This window comes from Dermacentor andersoni, chromosome 3 (assembly GCF_023375885.2).
Source record: "Dermacentor andersoni chromosome 3, qqDerAnde1_hic_scaffold, whole genome shotgun sequence".
Lineage (NCBI taxonomy): Eukaryota > Metazoa > Arthropoda > Arachnida > Ixodida > Ixodidae > Dermacentor > Dermacentor andersoni.
In genome coordinates, this window is record NC_092816.1 from 68,936,668 (window position 1) to 68,959,493 (window position 22,826).

Here is a 22,826-nt window from a genome sequence, read left to right on the forward strand (position 1 = left end):
CATGCGTCGAGGGATAACGTTTAACGTTTGTTAGTCGGTGAAAAGTGGTGACCGAAGAAGAAGTGAACAGACGGCGCGCGGTACTCTGGCACCACCTCGTAGCGATTGTCGCAGAACACGTCCTGCGCGGAACTACGCTTTTCTTCTCACGCTTTCCTCTTCGCGCTCTCTTCGCTATCGCCGCCTTCCCATTCCCCGCTGCGCTCCCCGTTGCTCTTTCATGCTTCGCTGTTGTGCTCGTTCACTCGGTTACGCCGACGCTCGCCGCAGGAATCGGCGCCTAAGAGCTGTGCTCTTGAACAAAGACGGTGAATCGGATGCAAAGAATAACAAAAAGAAGGACCATGACGACTTACAAGTACGACAAGAAAGGAATCAGGAGGGAAAATCTGTACGATAACACAATGGAAGTGCCTTGATATCTGAGGCCCGAGCTGGCTGCCTGAGGTCACAAACATACCGGAGCAAGTATTCCAAACAGGATGAGGCATATGTCCGGTGCAGCAACAGTCCGGAAACGACTCCGGACATGGCAATGGAATGACAACATATTCACCCAGCAAGACCCGTAGAAAACGTTCCCCTTCCAGAAGAGCTAGGATTCAAAGCGGGGTGGGCAGTCAAGATGAGAAAAGGTCGTTTACATTGATGGTGCAAAAAAATACAGGGAAAACGTTGGTAAAATCGGAGTCGTTACAAGCATAGGTAACTGAAGAACACCGAGATACAGGTTTTTATTTAAGGACGAAGATCAGATAGGCAAAATGTCAGACGGCGATAGATGCAGTAAAACTGATTAGATCAAATAGGCTAGGTGACTGTCGCAGCCCCGTTAAGAAGGGAACGCAAACAAAAATCATCATCATAATAATAATCATCATTATAGATGACATTTTTCCCTTTTGCTTTTGCATGAGTAGAAATACTCACCGTGTTTACTTCTGCGTAAAAGTAAGGCAGAAATGTGGTGTTAATGACGAAGATTTGAAGGAAAGACACGTAACATCTCGAGCGATACTGCGGGCAAGTTGCTGCATGTACAGGAAGAATATTTGTCTCGTCAGTGCAACGTGCACGCTTTTAGTATTGTATAAAATATTCACCAAGATAATTTCCAATGAATCATGGCAACACTTGACTTCAGTCAACCACGAGAACAAGCTGGCCTCAGAAAGGGATTTTCTGCAACATACAATCGATCACATCGTGTCACCAATCAGCTGATTGAGAAATCTGCGGAGTACAATCAGTCTCTATATATGGCGTCCATATATTATGGAAATGCATGCGATTCAGTAGAGACGTCAGCAGTCATGAAAGCATTGCTTAATCAAGGAGTACAGAAAGCATACGCGAATATCTTAGGAAATATCTGCAAAGATTCTACAGTTACCTTGGTTCTCCACAAGAAAAGTAGAAAATTACCTATGGAGAGAGGGTGTCAGACAAGGAGGTACGATTTCTCCAATGCTATTCACAGCAAGCTTATAAGAAGTATTCAAGCTATCAGACTGGGGAGGCTTATGAGTGAAGATCAACGAAGAATATCTCAGCAACCTTAGCTTTGCAGATGACATTGTCCTGTTCAGCACATTGGAGATGATTTGCAACAAATGATTGAGGACGTTAACCGATAAAGTGCAAGAGTAGGGTCAATTATTAATATGCGGAAGAACAAAGGTAATGTTGGATGGCCTGGCAAGGAAACAAGAATTCATGACCGCCATTCAACCTCAAGAGTCTGTGCAGGGGTACGGTTAACTTGGTCAATTACTCACAGGAGATCCTGATCATGAGAAGGAAACTTACAGAAGAATAAAAATTAGTTGGAGTGCATATGGCAGGCATTACCAAATCCTAAAGAAAAGTGTGCAATCATTGCATTCTACCGGTGCTAACATATGGGGCAGAGACTTGGAGGTGATCAATGAAGCTCGAGAACAAGTTAAGGACCGCGTAAAGAGCGATGGAACGAAATATGTTAGGCGTAACGTTAAGAGACGGCAATTGAGAGAGTGGTGTGGATCAGAGAGCGGGGGATAGCAGATATTCTTGTTTAAATTAAGGGAAAAAATTTAATGGACATTTAAGTTAAGGACATTTAATGCGTAGGGTAGATAACCGGTGGGCCATTAGAGCTACAGAATGGGTGCCAAGTTAAGATAAGCGCAGTCGATGACGGCAGAAAATTAGGTGGGAGGATGAAATTAGGAAATTCGCAGGTGCAAGATGGAATCAGCTAGCGCAAGACAGAGATAAATGCAGATCGCTGAGAGACGCTTTCGCTCAGCAGTGTACATGATGATGATGATGATGATGATGATGATGATGATACGCGTATACAGCGCAAGCACTCTGCCATTGGTTGAAAGAAAACTGGACCAGCTGGCCGTGCAGAGGAGACGCAGCGGGAAAAATGTGAAACCATCCCAGCCGCAAGTGCAAACTCGCCGCGCAGATTCTGATTCAGGCTCGCATTTTCTGGAAAGCATACGACGCAAGCTTGGCATAAAAGCATTGAAATGGACTGCCCTGGAGAGAGCACCGCTCACTCACTCACTCACTCACTCACTCACTCACTCACTCACTCACTCACTCACTCACTCACTCACTCACTCACTCACTCACTCACTCACTCACTCACTCACTCACTCACTCACTCACTCACTCACTCACTCACTCACTCACTCACTCACTCACTCACTCACAGTCGGTAAGACTCACTTGAAAATCGCATTCTTGACGCTTGCGTGAAGTGGCAAAATGTCTACGTAGTATATGCTATTTCATTTTGTATATGGACCGCAAACGATGTGTAGATGGGTCGACATCGAAAGCGTTGTAGAAAGAGGCAAGTACAGAGAGTATTGATTATGATAGCGTTCAATTCAATATCGCAAGAGTAGCGGTATTTCAGGTCTCTAAAAGCGATTCCGAACGCGATGTGATGCGAAACATTGAAGGATTGCAATGACATAAATATAATTTGCGGGGCCTCCTCAAACTGCGCCACATGCAGCGCAGTTATTCTTTTATCAGAAACTAAAGAAAGCTCTGGTTCTTCAAATCTAAATACTTTAGAATGTTGGTGCGTTTATGCTTAATACAGGGCAACAGATGAAAAGTGCGCTTATTGTGGTTCGACAGCATTGGCCCTTACATTCGATCACCGCGTCCTTAGATAGTATGAGAGAGAGAGAGAGAGAGAGAGAGAGAGAGAGAGAGTAGTTCGCATTAGTTTAACCAGAATTCCGCGTGCTGGTTGTGAATATTTGTCAGAATATTACATTTCTCCATATCATCTTACGCACAATATTTTTCTGTGGTCGGTCCTTTCGCGATTGCATGTTCTCTCTCTCTCACTCCCTCTCTATCTGCGTGCGTGCGCACGTACGCGGATGCACCTGCACACTCTGGGGTCTTTGCATGCGTCATTACAAGGCGTCCATGCCACCGGATTAGGCGTCAGCAGTTGGCACAAATCATTGGAACGCACCCTTGAGGACTACAGTGGCGGCCTTGCACTCACCCAAGGTCGATCGCTTTCCGAGGCCGATTTGCTGTAGCGATGAAGCCAGTAAGAACCTTTGATGAAAAAGTACTCGTACGGCGCGTGATATCAATAACGTTGATGCGTACAGGATAACGCGCAGATATTCTGATTGCACGCGTCTATGAATATCACGAAGTTAGCTTACTCGCACTTCGGTTGCAAGTAGAGCTCATAAAATAAAAAAATGTAGAAAGCCACGGGGCAGTACACCAGTACAGTACACAGCAGTGCTGCGAACATTAATAAATATAGCACGCACATAAATAATACAAAATAAGCATAGATAAACGAATAAATAAACATACCAAAAGACTTAATGCAGTCCTGATGTTCGAATGCTCTTATAGCGATGCGGAATGCCACCCGTCCGCGAAGGTCGTCGTCTCTGTAATGCTTGATGTTGTTGCTCTGGTGTTCTTCATTGCGATGTTCCGTATGGCGTAGCTACTATGCCTAAAACACGATCGATCAATTATCTTTATTGAGCTTTGATACGTTCATATCCGTTGGTTTTAAGCGGCGTCCTTGCGGACGGACGATAAGTGCTTCATATTCATTCAGCACACGATCATCTAGTTGCCTTGCCACAGCTGAACGAGAAGCGGCGTCAGGAATGTGAATGCATTCACCGAGCGAGTTAGAAACGTACGTATACCTACGAACAGAGCAACGCGCTGACGTGTCGAGTATGTCGCAAGGACGACATGAAAGCGGGGACGTCTTACAGTTTAATTGCGCACCACATGTGCTTGTTGCGACTGCAAAAACAAAACGAGAACGAGAAGCTTTTTACACCTTTTAAAAAACTATCTTTGACAAACACATCTGGTTTAAAGCATAAACAACTTGACAGGATATGAATTTTCCTTTTTATCTTTTTTTTTCGCATAGATTGTTCTTATAGCCAGTGCTCATTGCAAATCTCTGCAAGCACGATCTGCTTGAATGCAGTCGAAAATTTGGAAGGCGCTTAAGCTTGGCAGCTTCTCACGCTTCTCGGCAACTGCAGCTTATGCAACCGTAACGTTTACCGGGAAACGCTGGCAGCGGAGGCTATGCACGAAGGCAAGCTTTGTGGTAGAAACGTGGCCTCTAGCGTGGGCCGATCCAGGAGGCAGTGCACAGCAGCGCCAAAACAACAACAACAACAACAACAACAAGTTTTTCGGGTTTCTGCTATTGTTTCGCACTTTCAATGTGTAAGTCTGAGATTACTTAAAATAAAAGGAATGCGCTGTCGGCGTTTTGTTTCGTGACATTTGTTTGTGGGCTGTTATTCTAAAAAAATTCCAAGGAATAACTTTGTCAACAATGTAAGGTAAGGTATGAGCAACTTTAGTGGTAGAATGGTGCGGCAATATGACCCGCACACACCACACATCATACAGCAGGGCGTGGCATTTACTTATACCTAAATATATGCGGAAATTTTCGCTCACGGACTACTCCACCGACCCCGACACCCAATTTTCTCTGACACGGGGCCCTTAACGCTATCGCATTAAAATCGATATTTTCATGGCGGCGTTCGGGAAAATGCGCGCCTCGAAACGAACGATGGCTAGAGCGCATGGCGAACGCACGCAACGTCTCCTACAAAATGTTATTTCTGGAGTTGTGACTTCTGCATGTTTACACACACAGCTCCCGAAGGGCTTCCAGATCCACGCGCTAAGCGAACGAAGCATGAGGTTGCAATCGAATGCTAACATACCGGGCCCTCAAGCTTCTGTCAGTCTTACTCCGCACTTAAATCGCCTCCTTTATGCGTGAATTAAACCAAGAAATACGCAAGAAATGCTACATAACACGCTCGAGGAGCAAAGTGGGCTTCTTATAGGCCCTTGAAGAACACATATAAACCCGACGTCAAGTGCGGGACAAAACGCCAGCTTTGTCTTTCTTTCTTCCTTCTTCTCGAGATACACGGTTGCCAAGCGCATGCGACCGGACGTTTTATGGTATCAGTCACACTGCTGCCACACGCACGACGTCGCTCGGGTAAGTTGCCGGGGGGTACAGGGGGGGGGGGGGGGGGAAGCTGCACTTTCTTGCACGGGACGCCTTCTGTCTCCGGATCGATAGGCCCGCGGCCTTTTGTTCTGCCACGGGATTTCGTCGCCAACGGCGCCCGTCCGCGAGTGTGGGGGGGGGGGGGGGGGAAGCGAGAGAGGGAACTGCTGGCCGAGCGACAGTTGTCCGGTCTCGACGGTCACTGGCGTTTCGCTCTCGCGCGCCGTAGGGGTGGCTTCGCTGTAGAGGTACTGCCAACTCCACGCGCACGCATGGCTGCTTCGATGAACTTGCGGGAGAAAAGGTCGCGGCCGGGACTACGCCCCGCGCTATATTTTGCGACTTCTGGAGCGAGACCATGTATAGGGACACCGTTGTCCCGCTTAGCGACACAAAGCGGGGACATTTGCGGAGGGGCATTCGTCACGCCTCTGTGCCATGATGTTAACTGTCATTTCTTTTTACCATGCATATTAACACTTTGCAGGACGGTGTGTAATTTTTTACAACACTATCGAAATTTTCTGCGTGGTATGAGCACACGAGACACCTAGAAATAGTTAACAACAAATTTTAATTTTCTACATCAAGTCATTTATTTAAAAATGAAGTGGGATCTATTTATCCCACTGACGCTAAATGGTCTTTCAACAAATGGGACGCACTATACGTCCCAGGGGTGCTCTAACGTTTTAATGCCAAATTTTATCTAAATACTTGCCTAGCGAACCGAAACGCTTAGATGTTTTTGTATGGCGTAAGTAAACGGGGCGCTTATAGAGGGATAAGTTTGCAACTGATCGCACTTGGGTACAACAAACCGTTTAGTTACAAAAATTGGGACGCATTTGGTCCCACTCACGCTACGTGGCTTTTTCTGAAAAGTGGGACTACTTGTTCCACTGATCTTGGAGGGCCTCAATGAAGAATTACCGGTGAACACTTCCCTCGTAAAACAGACCGGAGCACTATAATGGGGCCCAGCGGAGGCCACACACAAAAAGCTTGGGCGCAACTTTCGCCAGAGCATCGAAGCCCAACGTAATCAGCGTCTTTATGCACATGCATGTTTTTGCGTGTGCACCCACAAGGTTAATATTTTCGGACTAGCTCACGCCTCAAGACGCAAGAGAGAAGAGAAAGCAAGGACAGGAAAGGCAGGGAGGTCAAACAGAAGAGCACCCGGTTTGCTACCCTACACTGGGGGTGGGGGAAATGGGGATAGAAAGAGATTAGAAAGAATAGAAAGACGCAAAAAAATGTCTGCTCATTGCAAGCTAAAGGTGTAAATCTAAATGTAGGAGAGAGCAATAACTTATGCGCATCTTGACAACTTCTTTTTTATTGCGAGCAAACGTAAGCCAAATTCAGAAAACCGTTCCACCAAGGAAAACAATTTTCCTACGTTTTGCATGCTTGTCGCTACTTAAATACCTATTCCTAAAACTATTTTCGCGTGTCTTGAAACCTTTGTATAGAAGGCCGCACAGAACAAATCAGATAAATGCGCTGTTTTGCTGCTGAGGAGCATTTTCGCGCGCATCAGAAAGTGTGACCTATACGACCCATTGTCTTAAGACAAGTCAACCGTGTCTCTCGGCTCTGAACATGTTCTTTGTGATTGCGGCCGCTACGTTCTTGTCTTTGAAGGCGGTGCTATATGCGCTCTCATGCGCGACTCAAGCTTGGAGCCGCGGCACGTTCTCGGCCGCCACTTGCGCGTTACGAGCCACGAAAGCTCTGCTTGTGTTTCCGAGGTACACGTACAGACCTTAACGAAACCTCGTAAATGTGTTTATTGTGACTGTTTGGCGTGTTTATGGGATCGCTACGTGTGCTATAATCATCTCCCATCACCTGTAGCAGCATGCGAGGCGACAAGCCAGGCTGACATCCCCCGCATATCATTAAAGATGCTACATATCTCTCTCTCTCCCTGAGTCAATGCATAAAGCACCATTTAAAAAAAAAAGCGTTTGATTAATGATCGTGCGTATTGGGGTTGACGACCACTAGCGTGCGTTTGTTGCCCTCACTTTATGCGCAAAAAGGAAAGAAAATGAAAATCTGTGCGCGAATGAGCGAGCACACCATGCGACGACCGCGCACCGTCTCGCCCTGAAAAACTAAAGTGAAAAGAAAAATCAAGCCAGTATCGTTTGGGTCTAACTGCAATGTCAGTGAAATTGTCAGACGTGACCCAAGCACGCACCTTCTTCATCAAAGCTGAGTTTAGCGCCATACTAGAGAGTATAGCCGGTTTTCTTGTATGATATACTCGCCTCTTGAAAGTTACGAAAGTTGTACAGAGTGAAAGTGTATTGAAACCTGATAATGTGCTCCTCGCAGCGATGTTCAATATTTAAGCTATAGTATTTTCGTTAGAGTATATCTTGGTCTTAAAAAGGGTAATAAATGTGACTTGAACCCTGTAGTGTCCGAACAATGCAGTTCCACGGCAAGAAGAATTAAAACTTATTCACCTCTATTTTTGACGATGGAGAGTACATTTGTGAAAAAAGCTAATAAATAAACAAACAAACACACAAGAACAGAGAAACGTCGGGGTAAAAACGTAGTAGTCATAGGAATTAACTACACACTACATGACTTGCTAAACGATCTTTAATTCAAAACTCACTCGAGCGTATCAAAAAGAGAGAGAGAATGAAGAAAAAGGAAAGGCATGGAGGTTAGCCATAAGGGAATATCCGGTTTGCTACCCTACGCTTGGGAGAGAGGGTAGGGAAGGCAAAGTGACAAGAAACAAGAGACAGAGAAAGAAAGCGAGCACAGATACAGTCGGTCGCTGTCACTGCATACAATCACCACACATCACAGTAGCACTTGTAGCACTGTAAACATCAGTTCAGGCTACAGCCGCTGGTAAAATTATAAGAGTGTCTATAAAAACTGCAACAGAGCCCTCGTCGCCCTCAGCTGTGATGGCTTGTGATGTCGGCAATCTGAATTTGTTTCCTCTATTAATGGTCTTTGGCCCAAGCGCGCTACCGACATTTCGAGCGATCTTCTCTGCAAATTGTAGCGAGGGCAGTCACAGAGAACGTGTTCAAGAGTCTCCTCGCTACCACAGTCATCACACGAGGCGTCGTCGGCCCATCCTCGAGCGTATCAAAAGCTCTGCTATAGGATATATGCGTTAAGTTTCCGTGCTGAGAATTACAGGCTTAACACGCATATCATGTAACCTGAATAATCTTAGTGCACAAGACGTTGAAAATCGCATCCTTAAGGTTTACCGCATATTTAGGAGGGTGCGACGCGACGACAGAAACAACCCGCGAATTGCAAGCGACGCACAAGGTTCGATTCGGATCTTGAAAACACGAGTAACGAACCGTCTTTATTAAAAGCTAAAGCGAGAAAAAAAGAAAGGGGGGGGGGGGGGGACAAGAAGAAAATGAATGTATACATGACCTCAGGGCCTAACGAAACCTCGTCCACAAGGCAAGCGAGCGCGTGTACTGACTTTTCCAGGCAAACATTGTTTGGTATCTCCGCAGGAGACATACTGTCTGCGCTGCAGAGCAACGACAGTGTAGTAGATAGCGCGGCGGCCACATGTGCATCGGTGTTTTGAAACCACCCTCCCAAAAGGCGCGCCGAAAGGAAAGAAAGAATCGTAAAAAATATATATAACGCAGATGCCGCGTTAGCAGAACACCGACCTTGCACGACAGGCGTTTCAATTCTCTGCACGCGAGACAGGTGCGCGCTCGAACTACGACGTATATGCGGCCTCATGGAGCGCATGCATGACCGATCCGACGTCTGCCGCCATGTGTGCTTTATTTTGCACTTCTCCTTTTTTTCAAGCTAGCGATTGCTTTCATGAGCATGGCAAAGGCCACACGTGCATGATGCGAGTTTCCGCTGCGCTATGAAAAAAAAAAGGAAAAGAAAGTTGCAAATGTTCACAACGCAAGAAAACTGCGCTGTATCCATGGTGGTGCGATGCGCATGGTTGCGTGAAACGGATGAGGGTGACGGCGATGTACGCAGCTGACGCATGCGAAGTTTCCTTGCGTAAGAACATTTCGCCGGAGTTCCGTTTTACACATGCCCGTCAGCTCTCTCTGTCTCTCTTTGTCTGCGTTCGATATACTGTATGATAGTGACACAATCAGAACCTATAAGGAAGCCTATTCTAGCTTAGGCGTTCTTGTATGTCGCCGTATCACGTGCCTGTTATGACTGCGCCAAAATATGCGAGTGAACGCGTTCTGCTTTGCGATTCAACGAGCATCCTATACGCTTCCCAATGCACATGCGTACGTTTATCTCAGTATACGTGAACACGTTTTATTTTGTGGGTTCTCGTAATGTTTCTTCCTTTTATTGAATTCAACATATATAACGCTATTTGTTGCGCGCCTAAGAGAAAAGGAGAGGTTTGGAAGAAGACAGGAAATGAACGATAGGGACATAAACGGGAATAGCGTCAAGTTTGCTGCCCTACCCTGCTGGAGCAGCAAATAGGGATATACGATAAGAGAGATAAATAGGAAAAGAGAAGACCTTATCAATAGGCAGGTGCGCACACGGAAACTACATAATGCAATTAGAAATTCAGACAAACGCCCACACGGGCAGTAGACTTGCTAGAGGGAAAGCCAGAGAGAGAGAGAGAGAGAGAGAGAGAGAGAGAGAGAGATCAACTTTGCATGCAACCGGCGCTTTATACTGGTATTATTATTGGTATCACAAGTCGAATATCACGCTTTGCGCTGGTATCACTACTGAAGAAATGCAAGTAATGGGTTCAGGAACTCCTCTATAAACTTGCAACGCCTTCTGAGCCAACGGAGTGTTCGTTATCATGGCGGATGGTGCGAACGAACAGACAGTGACGTTCAAACATGAGCTATCTCAAAAATAGTGAACGAAACAACAAGTAGTCGAATCCAAATGCACGGCGGGTTGTCTCAAAGTTAGAGTTTAAAAAAATTGCACAATCCAATGCACATGTTGGAATCTATACGAAGCAAAGCTTTTGTCAAGTCAGTGTGTACACGCTATACAACTGAACATCGCATCGCATCGCATCGACCTGATTTCAGGCCGATGCAAAGTGTGGGACGCCTGCGAAGCGATGTCACGAGGGCGAAGGCGATGTATGTCTAGGAAGAATCATAGTCACGATTGTGTTGCGCTGAGTTTAAGCAGTGAAAGAATGGAGGAACTCAAGAAGAAAGGGCGAATTGCGCTTGGTCCTTCCGTCTCGTGTTCTTTCATTCTTCCAGTAATAAACTCAGCGCGACAAAATCATAAACGTGCACCAACTATAGCCCTGTCCATCGCTTTACTAAGAATCGTGACGACAGGATATGCGCAGAGAAGTGCGACACCTACCCAGCTATAGATTTAAGGCTTGTGTACCTTCTGTGCCACAGTAGCACATATTTATCCTGAGCTGCCGGTTTCACCGGTTGGATCCTACATTGAAGCTGCAGATTTCATCGATTTTCTCCCGCCGTGATGCAACTTTACTGTGCCGCCTCTGGTTGGGGGTGGCTTTTACGAAAGCCTGCTCATTACTTATTGGAATGTCCGTTACACCGACCTGTGACGCGTGCAACTGTGAAGAGACGATTGAGCACGTGTTGTGTTTTTGTGATCTCTACGACAGCGAACGCGACTTTCTTCAGAGGGTGTTAAACCGATTAGATAACAGACCTTTTTCAGAGACTAAGATTCTCGGACCATGGCCCCATGCGTCGCAGGTTTACAGAGCGACGCGGGCACTGCTACGCTTCATGAAAGCGCCTGGCCTCAGTCACCGATTATAGGCGTGAAGTCATGGACATCCGCATGAACTCACACAAATAGTGCCTCCTTCTCTCCCTCTCCTTTCTTTTCTTTCCTTAAACTCCTTCCCCTGTGTAGGGTAGCAAACCGGACGGGCATCTGGTTGACCTCCCTACATTTAGTTCCTTCCTTTTCATCCTCCTCCTCCTTTATTCTGAAGGATTGACGATGAATGGGTGCTCACCTAGTGGCACTTAATGAATGGATGAATCAAAGAAAACCAAGCTAATCTATGAAGCGATATATTCTATCAAGGCCTGGTCGGCGTTGATAGCCGGCATCACGCAGACCTGTTGATAGATGCTATGCGTTCTATATATAATTTATAGAAAACTCCGTGCCTGATAACTATGAGCCGACATTCTGTGTCAGCGTCTGAATGTAAGAATTTTGTTTTTTACAACGCAGAACAGAAGTGTGCGCGCGCGCGCTCACACAAACACACACACACACACACACACACACACACACACACACACACACACACACACACACACACACACACACACACACACACACACACACACACACACACACACACACACACACGCGCGCGCGCGCGCACGCTGTCGATATCCCTCGTCAATAGTCTGTGTTCGCTTTGCCAGCGATTTCCTTACAATAGTTTTGACCTATCATTGCCGGCCTTTATCATTTACAGCTTTTAGAGCGCAGGCAGTATGTAGCTCAAGGAAACGGGCAGTCTTGACCTCTGTCTTCGTTGGCAGCAGTCCCTACACGCTTCACACTGAATAGGGCTGACACAATGATGCACCGTTAGCAATGGCGCACCGATTATGTGTGGCAAAAAAAAAAAAATCACATCCGTGCAAGCGCAGCATCAGAGAAAGGATATCCTTTGTGCTGTTTACATTCCTGATCTCAGGCTACACATAACGCCCCGACATCTGACGTGTTCCCTGGAAGTAAGCGAAAATGAAATTGGCGAAGATGGCGTTGCTTTGCCAACGAGTCGCTAAGATGACATCCCATTATTGCCAGTATAATGGAGAAATTGCGGTCACTGACCAAGTCAAGGTGAAGAACACACAGAGACGTTTCGGGACCCGTAGGCCTCCGTGTGTTTTTCACCTTGACTTGGTCAGTGACCGCAATTTCTTCATCGTCTTGTTACCTGACCACACAAACTTTCGTAGAACTCTTGACTACTGTCAGTATAGCCTGCTTGTTATGAAGTTAAGTGAAGTTTATTCAATATATACAATGAAACAATCCTCTTTATGCACTATACTGGTCTTTCTTTTTCACATTACACGGAATTCTTAAAATCGCCTTCGGCAGATAGCACAATTGTAATCCTTGAGGGGGATTATTCGAAGAGGCGTGCACTAATTGCATGATACACCAAATGCGTACTCACCTAATTAACAAAATTGCGCTAATTAGGTTTTTGACTAGTTATTTTGCGGCACAAACTGCAACTTACGAATTGCAGTTCGCAAGCCGTATCCACTTGGAAGGAATTCTCAGGATGACACCTGTTTTCAGATGTACATTTCAAAGTGCGCGACGAAATACACGGGCGTTCTAGTAACTCTCGTGCTTTGATGCATAAAACGGCGTTTTCTTTAAAAAATTAAGTGCGACAATGGAGCATTTTACCAGGTTTGACGGCGCATATCTCGAAACCGGTGCCATCCTCAGAATTCGTTCCAAGTCGATACCCCTTGCGAACTCACCGGCTTCAATTTGTAAATTTACATGTGTGCCGTAATGTAGTTAGTTAAAAAACTATATTAGTGGCATTTGGTGAGTAGTCGATCACACATTTTGATTTCTCGTGGAAGTAATGTTCTCCTATTCGAGTAATCCAGTTCATGAATTAGAATTGTGCTATCTGCCATAGGCGATTAACAAAAATTGCATAGTAAAAAAAGAAAAAGGAAGGAAGCCTTATGTACAGGACTATGTGCGGTGATATATGTTTGGTGATGCATACCGTGTTTACCGAACTGATAGCCCTTTATCTCCCGCTAATTGATCATCGGCGATGTATACGCAGCGATCTATTGGCACAGTACAATGAAAGTTATAGGGCATACCCACCACTTTCGGGAACCGCCAATTTATTTTATGGCTCACAGCTCCATTGTCTACACGCGACCAGGAAATTTACGTACGCACGAGAACTGCGAGGGGATTTTGTCTTGGTAGCCTTGCACACGAAAAATATACGAGTTCTTCTCTTATGCAGCCTTATTTCCTTCCTCACTAGAATGAAGCTTTAACCGTTGGCTTCAGGCGTACTTGCACTAAGATTAACGTGCCAAATTGAGAACACGCACCGATATAAACCTAAAGAGAATTACTTGACTACATCAGGTGATTTCACCGAACGCTTAGAATAATAGCTAGGAAACAATTTTTTATAAATTTATTCGATTGACATCGTCATTGATTTTGCTAAGTTCTGCCAAACTTAATAAAATCACGGGGTGTTTTAACAGCATCAGGGATCTGATTCCACTTTGGTTTAAAAGGTATTGTAATAATACATGTTTTATTCACGACTTACACATTGTTTGATTTTATGGGGTACAACAAGTTCACAAAATTATCGACAAAAATTGATAGTCTTACAAGAAAGAGCCGTTAGATACTTCGAAAACTACAGGGGTAGGCTTCAGGGTTTGAGATCGCATGCTCTATTCATTGAACACACTATGCCCAAAGCCAACCAGACATGCTATTATAGGTTATTTGCAACATGTAAAAACTAACAAACTGTACACATCAACATCATCTGAATAAAAATCTCATGGTTGCCTACGCCAAGAAACTAGGGAAACTTCAGTCTAGAACAATTTATGGCAGACAGAATTTGAGTTACCAGGTTCCTCAATTATTAAATCACCTAAATTTACCTGATTACAGTAACTTATTTAGGAAATCTATGAAAGTGCTCATCATAGAACATGAAATGCAATATAGATTATATGTATATTTTAGCATTTTATGTGGCAACACATTGCTATGGTTGTTTTGCAATCGAATAATACAATTCATTTATGTTTACCGGGTTATTTATTTCCCTGACTCGCAAAATCGTATCTACAGATTCTTAGTCAATCTGTATTGCTATTGCATAATGTACGTATTTCTTTCGTATTTCACGCTAATAATCTGCTCGATTTGATTTGGCTAATATGTTTACCTCCACACTGCCCATGTAACATTGATTTGATACGATGTGACCAATGTATTTCATATTATGTACCATAGTGCTGAATGGCAAGAGGACGGGAGCCCTTTGTGAGGCCTTTGTAGCCTTTTGCTACCGCTCCCGTTTCTGTAACAGACGAAAAAAATAAATAAATAAGCCTTCACCTTCACCTTCATCACCTTCCCCCTTTCCAAGCACATTAGGATGTCAGCAGTCATGCATACACGTATCCATGCCGGCGAAACTGCCCGCGCTTCAATTAAGGACTTCTCTCTCTCTCTCTTGTGGTTCTCGTGGTTCTAGAAGATGCAATATGACGGTCTAATCACAAGATATGGTGTAAAGAATTACGGGCGACAGAACACATTTTATTACGGTGAAGAGCAGTCCAACAACATCTTGCATTCTGGAGTGAGAATGCGCGGCGCAAAGAACCATTAGTCCGTGGAAAGCCCCATACCGCAAGTGGACTGTTATGATTATATAAATAGTCTTAAAAAGAAACAGCGCTTTTATAATATGTAGCCGCTGCAATGTATATAAAACAGACATCGATGGAGCCGAGCACAACAGATTAAAAAAATTAAAGAAAGCAGAAGGACCCGTTCTTATATGATGCTTTTTTTAGACCTAAAAAAGGAATTACGCTTTTATAATATGTATCTGCTGCAACGTAAATACAACGTACATCGGTGGAGCCAAGAACAACAGATTACATAACGTAGGACTCGAGTGCGCTTTCCGGCATTTTATTAACGATGTTTGATGTCAAACTCGTAACACGCGCGAATTTTTGCTGGTGGTTCACGCGAGCAATTAAGCCGTCCAGGTACATGCGAGCAGCGTTTCGACTCATCTGCACTAATAATATTTGTACGTTATCATTGCTGAATACATAGTTATAATATGTAGTTACAGAACCTGTATTCCGGCTGTAAATTCTTACTCCGCTTATTCAACTTCTCTCTTCTAATTTTAGTTTTCTGACCACGTTCATCAGATGACGGCCTAGAGGCGCACTGTTCGTGACCGTAACTATAGGATTTGTCAACAGGAGAACACGGCGGTCTCTGCGCACTTGACTTAATTCTACCATCACACCCCTGTCTGTAAACAACAAAGTGCGGGAGAGCCAAGGTTTTCGCAGAAACTGTCTGTTCGCTTTTCGCGCGAGTAACTTGCAGCTTAGCTGTGAGAGCGAAAATAGAACTCAACGAATAAGGAGGGGGCTTGCCTCCCTGACTCGGTTTTCGAAGTGCTTCTCGCTTGCTTTGTAAGAAGCAAGAGTTCGCGCAAGAGTAAGCAGATTTTGAAAAGTAGATCGGCCATTTCCGGCTTCTTTTCAGTATAACATCCAGGTAATATATCTACTAAACAAACATTTCGCGTTTCCGTGCGCCTTAAAGGAGCCGAACCGCTCGTGGTGCGGACCTCCCACGGGAACTCCGCGCCCAACCAGCCGTTTTAACCCGGGGCGCTCCGTGCGCCAATTGGAGAGAACGAAAACGCCCAGAGAGACGAAGCGCACTCTATAATTAAATAACGGCATTAAAAGGCAAAGAGAAAGGCGTCATCATCTCCCTCACCGTGCGCTCCTTCGAGGCGACGACCTTGGACGCAAGACGCCGCAGGAAAGCCACGACAGAAGACGGTTGGCAGCGAGAAGGCGACGAAATGGCACCGTCACATTGCATCCAGGCGCACGCCGGACACTTCGGCGAGTGCGCGCGCGCGTGCGTCGGACCCGCGTTAGGCCTAAACTCCCCGCCGAAGACGAGCCGCTAGGAATGTTCGTGCGTGCGTGCTTGAGTGCGTGTATGCGTGCGCCAGCGCGCCCTGCGACCGCACAGCAGCAGCACACTTCGACCAACGTGGTTCAAATAAACACAACCACGCACGGCGCCTGCTGCTGCAGCGGCGGCGCCGGCGTTTGGCGCGGCTGGGGCGTCGTCTGCTCTCGCGAGTGGGTCTGTCGTCTGCTCGCGAAGTGTCGGTGAAGGCCCGCGGCTGTCAGAAAAGCGAGTACCAGCACTCGCAACAAAGAGAGTGAAAGTTCGCAGGTCAAATAAAGGAGGAGGACAACCATTGACTCGTTCTGCTCCATAGCTCAAGCAGTGTGGTCTTGACAGTTTATTTGCACGAACACGCGCGCTCGTCGCACGGGCTGCGAGACGGCGTCGTTCTCGATGCCGCCGCGACTTATACAACGTCGAGTCGGCACCGTTCGTGTGCTGCACTGCGCACTTCGAGTATGAGAGCCGGCGACGCCATCTGGTACGTTCGACCCGACACGAACGGGAAGCGCTCGTTTCAAAATAGTGACGAAATTCTGCAGTTTGCAAGCGTGCTTCTCGAAACACGTGGGCGACTTCATTAGGTTGTAAGTATATATACCCCAGTGTGCACACGCACGACCAGAGCTTTGAACAAACGGGCACCTTGCGCCTCCAGAACACCCCTGTGATTTTACACCTTTATGATAGGTCATCATGCAAGTATGGCTGGTGGAGCCGAATTAAATACTATCTACATAATAAGGCATTTCACAAGGAAGTTTAGCTCCCAATATTTAGTGTAGAAAACTAGACTGCTTCGCTGCTGGCTACTTATAGGTTACTGAAAACACACACACGCATGCGCATTCGCTCACTCACGCACACTAAATTACAGCAACCACGAAAGTGGGCTTCTCCTCTAAGAGCCCCCTATCGACACCTTGTGGTGAAGCCTGATTTGACGAAAGGTTCTCAAGGGGCAGCGAGCAGCGCGCGCATTGCAGTACTACACAGACGTGCAGTTTTACGCTTAATTTCTTTGCAGTTTAATCACACAATTTGGTATCGGTAATTACTTTCTGCAATTGCGATAGCCAGTTGATACGGCGAGTATTTCAGTTTAATGGTGTGGCTGAAGCCGCCACCGGAAATTAAGGCTAATTTTCGTCCCACTTGGTCTACAGAATGACATCTGTCGCAGGAATCACTTTATACATTTCATTAAGGGTTCCGTGTTCTTTTCTTTCGCCACTTGCACAGAGAACGCTTCCCCATGGCTAGGGCTTCCAGTTTCTATGCGTTCGAAATGCGTTATCTGATATCTCGAAATAAGGTGACGTCATAGCCGCGTCATGATAAAATCATGTTCATTACTTTCATAATGAACCCTGTACATGTGCAACACGCGGATGCGCGCTTTATACATAATACAGTCATTTCCACACAGAACGTTATCGCGCCAACACATTTCGCATTGTCTTCACGTCGCATAATTTGGGAGCTGCTCACTTTCCCGTTACATATGTTCCTCTCAGTGATTTCGCTTGCTTAAAGAGAACGTTTGTGTTAAAATTAAAAAACGAGACCATTGCTTATATTGTGTTAATAATGTGTAGTCGGGAAAATCCCAAACTTTGGGCTGCCAGCCAACTATACTGCCGGCTTCTCCCCGGTTTTCGTCTTTAAAAATAGCACCCGAATTTTCTTTACCCCGCGAGCCTCAGCAAACATAAAACCCGAAAACGAAGGACCTGGCCATATATCTGACTTTCTCATTTGTCCGTAAAATTATAACCTAACTTGCGTCTAGCCTTAATTATCATGCATATCATTATGATAGCGAGCAAACCTGGAGCATACCTTTGTTGCGGGTCCACCCACTGTCGTGTCATTAGTTAACCCTTCCCATATGTTGCGGGAACATTGTTCTGATATAGGGTCTCCTTTAGTAACGCTGAGGATACTTCGCAAAATCCATTCGCTATGTTATCTTACGCCCCGCTAATATCTCGAAAGACCACATACTATCATAGTTTGTTGTTTTCGTCGGCTATTTCAATATGCACTGTGATTTCAACACGAAGATGATCATTTATGCACCTTGAAATTATGAAACCATTCTACTGATTCTGCACTTCTCCCAATATCTCGTTCTGTTAACTTAACGGCTTGAATGATAACATGTGTGTGCTACCGACGATACTGCAATCAATCCGCAAGATTTAATGTTGGTTTTATCTTCAATATCTTTAGTAAATACATAATACTCGTGTATACCATATTACACAATATATTCTTGTCCCGTATGGCTTTTTTCTGATTTCCTTGGTGTTTGGTCTCGTAGTTCCTTAATTAGCCTCCCGCGTATTCAATCCAAAGTTCTATTGCACCGCAAATGGTATTTTTTTTACGGTGGTTTCCAGCCGAGATAGTCGAGTTCTTATTGGTTTTGTGAACTTGGTCTTGTTTTATTCAACGTCTGATGAATCGTTCCATTACCGTGTTGAACGACACAGCTACCATTTCTCGTTTCAGTGTATCTTCATTGCTCCTCCAAACCTTTTTTTCCGCCTGCATCCTGAATATGACACTGAATTGCTTCATTTTTTTTTCTACGGATTTAAAGCGGTTTCAGGATTGTCCTCAGGTTTTGTCTTTTCTCGCGCATCTCCGAGAAAGAGAAAAATTTGGACTTCCAAAAAAAAATTTTTTTCTGCACCAAGATCTGGGCTGCCTCCAAAATGTTTGTCCATTTCCCCATTGTGAGAGCTCGGCCCTTTCTTGCTCCTTCGTGTTTTCTGAATGCTTTGCGCCAATATTTAGTTAAGTCATTAACCCCTTTATTTGCCTTAATCCCTTAATTATATTGACTGAACATTTTCTTTCAACACATTGCTTGCATCTACAGAATCATGAAAATCGTACAGCTGCAGAAGAGATGAAGCATTTTCAACTTTTCATTTAGTATTGGCGTTTTCAAGTTTACAGAATGCATACACCATGTACAGGATGGGCGACACTGTATACAGGAACGCCAAATATGACAACATTAGCTACTTCCTGCCAGCCTTAGTTGGAGCTTCCAGCCACTTGAAAGATATAGCTGATGTAAAACAATTTGAAAAAAAAAAAAAGAATAAATGAACTTGCTATATGACGCCATACTAACGCCGAGAGGAAACGTCCAGCCGTGTAGTACCTTCCAACTCGATTTACTAAAGCAGTTTACACATATTATTCAGACTTGCAACACAAATTGCAAGCTTTAATGTACTTAGGGGGATATCACGCACCAGCTGCGTGGTTTCTTTTTCCTTTCCACCACACATTTTGCTTCGCGAAAATTTTGCCATCATGATACTCTGCTGCGTGACGTAATCCCACTCCTCTGCCTCTTTTCAATTCCCACTTCACGTGGCCGCTGCTAAATTAGTTATTTAGTGGCCGCTTAAATTTCGGGTGGTACCTTCTCCCACTGCCTGCAGTGTGTCTACCAACATTAAATTTCTAATTTCTCTGAATTTTCCAGATTTTCCATGACAACCGTGACCGAAATTCTCCGACCAACTTTAAAAAGTAACGCGTAACAAAATTCGAACTGATGAACAAGTAAGGTAGCTATCGCTAAACTTTCACGAGCTGTTCTTTAGTGTAGAAAAAGTTCAGCTCGTCGATGAGAGAAAGGCAATGTTCACTGCGAACGGGCCAACAACGCTTGCTCAACTGACGCCTCGCAGGAGCTAATCACGGTGTCCGATCGTAATAACTCGCGGTGAGCCGTCACGGCTATCACATACGATGCGTCGTCCCATCTGTTGAACTCTGTTGAAAGATCAGCTTCAGACAGCAGAATGATGGCAGCCTGACGTAACGGCGGAGCGCTTGCTTGGGCTTGACTTATTTCAAGGCGCTTTGCTGCGAGCGCAGTGTTCCGTCTATGCCGCTTTCCTCTTTCTGTTCCCCCTTTCCCTTCCCCCAGTGTAGGGTAGCAAACCGGACGCTCGTATGGTCGACCTCCCTGCCTTTCCTCTCTTTGCTATCTCTCGCTCTGTTAAACTTGTTTACATTTAGTAAACTACAATGTTTATTACCAATGGAAGGAAGCGTGCCGTAGCACAGCGCTATCTCCGGTGCCTCCAGCGGCGCATGCGTTTGCCTGTCGATGTAGCGCATGGCGGTAGGACACAGCGTTTGCTAAAATGCTGTGTTCTCGTGAAGGTGTTCTATCAGTGCAAGGCTATGCTTGCATACTACCACACTATCCTATTGCACGCCTGCGCAAATTGCGCTGGACGAATATTACCCAAGATAGAGGGACGGCGTAAGGGTGGATGTGCTCGTCTACTTTACTTAAGTTGAACCGTGATGAAATAAAAAGAAAGCAGTGCGCGGATCACATCGGCTGTACCACTTTACCCACCACGAAATCGGTTGGAATATGCAACTATCCATAGGCGGAAAGCTTTCATTTCTCCGGGAGGGGGGGGGGGGGGGGGGGACACCTGCTTGCACTCGAACAAACTTTGTGTGACCTCGAAGAATTGTTCACTGAAGTGACTGCCTTATATGAGTATTTACAAGAGATCATAGTAGGAAACAGTTCAATTTCACAGCCCGAGTTTCCTCGCACCACCAAGAGACTGGCGTCTCTCGGTGGTGTAATCTTCCTTCCCACGGTGGCGCCCTGCTTGCACTTGAAGAAACTTCGTGTGACCTCGAGGAATTGCTCACTGTAGTGACGGCCTTATACGAGTATTTACAGGACCTCACACTAGGACCTCTGGCGGCTGCTGCGTATGACGCGGCCGCGCGGGCCCTATCTTGAAAGCGATTTGCGGTGAGTACAGAGTCTATAGGTTCGCCGGGGGCTCATAGCTTCGGGCGTGTGTCGTGTTCTCGCAGATTGGTTCGCGTTGAAGCGAGAGGCAGCACGAAATGTAAAATCGCGCGCTGCTGCTTCCCCACGCCAGCGTTGTGACAGAGAGTATCCGCGCTCATCGAGAGAGATGTGTTTATGTTTGCCTGTGCGTGCGTGACACCGTGCTTGTTAATTTAGTGAGCGTACGTTTACGAGTTTATACGGCTGATAAAACTACTATCCTTACTTCGTATAGCTGTCCACTAATTTGCTGTCGCAAATTATGCTTCGCCTTTCGGGCGACACTGCGACATTTTCTTTTTCAGGGTCAAGAAAGCACGCAAGACAATTTGAAGCAAGGTGAAGATACATTCTATAGGCATACAATATCCATACCATTAGAAATAATTGTTAGTTGGCTACCTCCTACTCCTTAAAATATATAATAAACCTTGTCCTGTGTTTACATTCAAATTTATTGTGTCTGTGAATAGTGTTCACAGTGGAAATAAAAAAAAAATTGAAGTGCAGCTGCCGCTAGTGCTTCTCATGCGCTTGTCCTCCTATTGTCAGGATTTGCAGATATAAAGCGAAAGTGTGAATTAAAAGCCGTGCACGTCTGCGCCAACAATGGCGCAGTAAATTTTTAGCCACAATAAAATTTTAACTAACCATGTAGAGGCAACCCAAAGAAACCTCAAATGATGTGGGTAACAGAATTCTGGTACTGATACTTTAGGGGGGCGGGGAAGAGGTAGCCCCCTCACCTAACTGTGCCCGCCCCCGGAAAACTTCGGACGGGGTTCGGGCCCTGGAGCTCCCCCCCCCCCCCTTAAAAACCACATAGTCCATTCAGAGCTCTTTGGAACATTGCCCCTCCCGAAAGACTATGAACCCTTCCGGCTATTTCGGTACTACACTAGGTGCACTACGATGAGCAAAACGTGAACAAGGTGAATGCAGGAGCCAACGTTTCGACAAGTGGACTTGTCTTCTTCAAGGCGACATATTGTCAGCATATGTCACATATTGTCAGCATATGTCGCCTTGAAGAAGACAAGTCCACTTGTCGAAACGTTGGCTCCTGCATTCACCTTGTTCACGTTTTGCTCATCGTCTTGAATTTCCATCTCCCGCATTCCCCGTCTTTTTACTAGGTGCACTAGGTACACTTAAGTGCGGTCGCACACGGCACATAGACAGCGAGGAGAGAAAATTCAGAGTTCGGTCGCGTTCGTGTCGTTCGGGTTTCACGCACGTCGCGGTCTCGCAGTGACTAGGAAAATCTGAACTGCGCAGCAGACTAACGGGCGCCGGAAACGCCCTTGTCCCACCAACTGCAAGATAACGCCACTGCGAAGTAGATGCATGGGGGCTACACCAAGCCCTCCGCTGAGTTGTCCCAGTGCTACTCCTGGACTTCCCGAGTGTGCTGCAGGTCATCCTGTCGTAGCTACCGGGGAACGTCGAAGGCGAGATACAAAATCGAAACGTCGGTGCCGTGCTCTCGAGATTCCGTGAGCAAGGGACATACTAGGCTATCAAAGGTCCGGCACAGTTCAATTTCCTAGACAGCTACAACATTCATTGACATTTCCCAGATTTTTTTCCAGA

General features: G+C 45.6%; 1 protein-coding gene across 1 annotated transcript in view; it reads right to left on the reverse strand.

Annotated features, from left to right (window-relative positions):
* The window catches only part of Sarm (sterile alpha and armadillo motif), a 203,498-nt gene extending 186,967 nt beyond the window's left edge, over positions 1-16,531 (reverse strand). Inside the window, exon 1 of the mRNA XM_050193604.3 lies at positions 16,166-16,531. Coding sequence (XP_050049561.1) covers positions 16,166-16,273 — 108 coding nt within the window. The 5' untranslated portion in view covers positions 16,274-16,531. The remainder of the gene's footprint in view (positions 1-16,165) is intronic.
* Between the last annotated feature and the right edge of the window lie 6,295 nt (positions 16,532-22,826).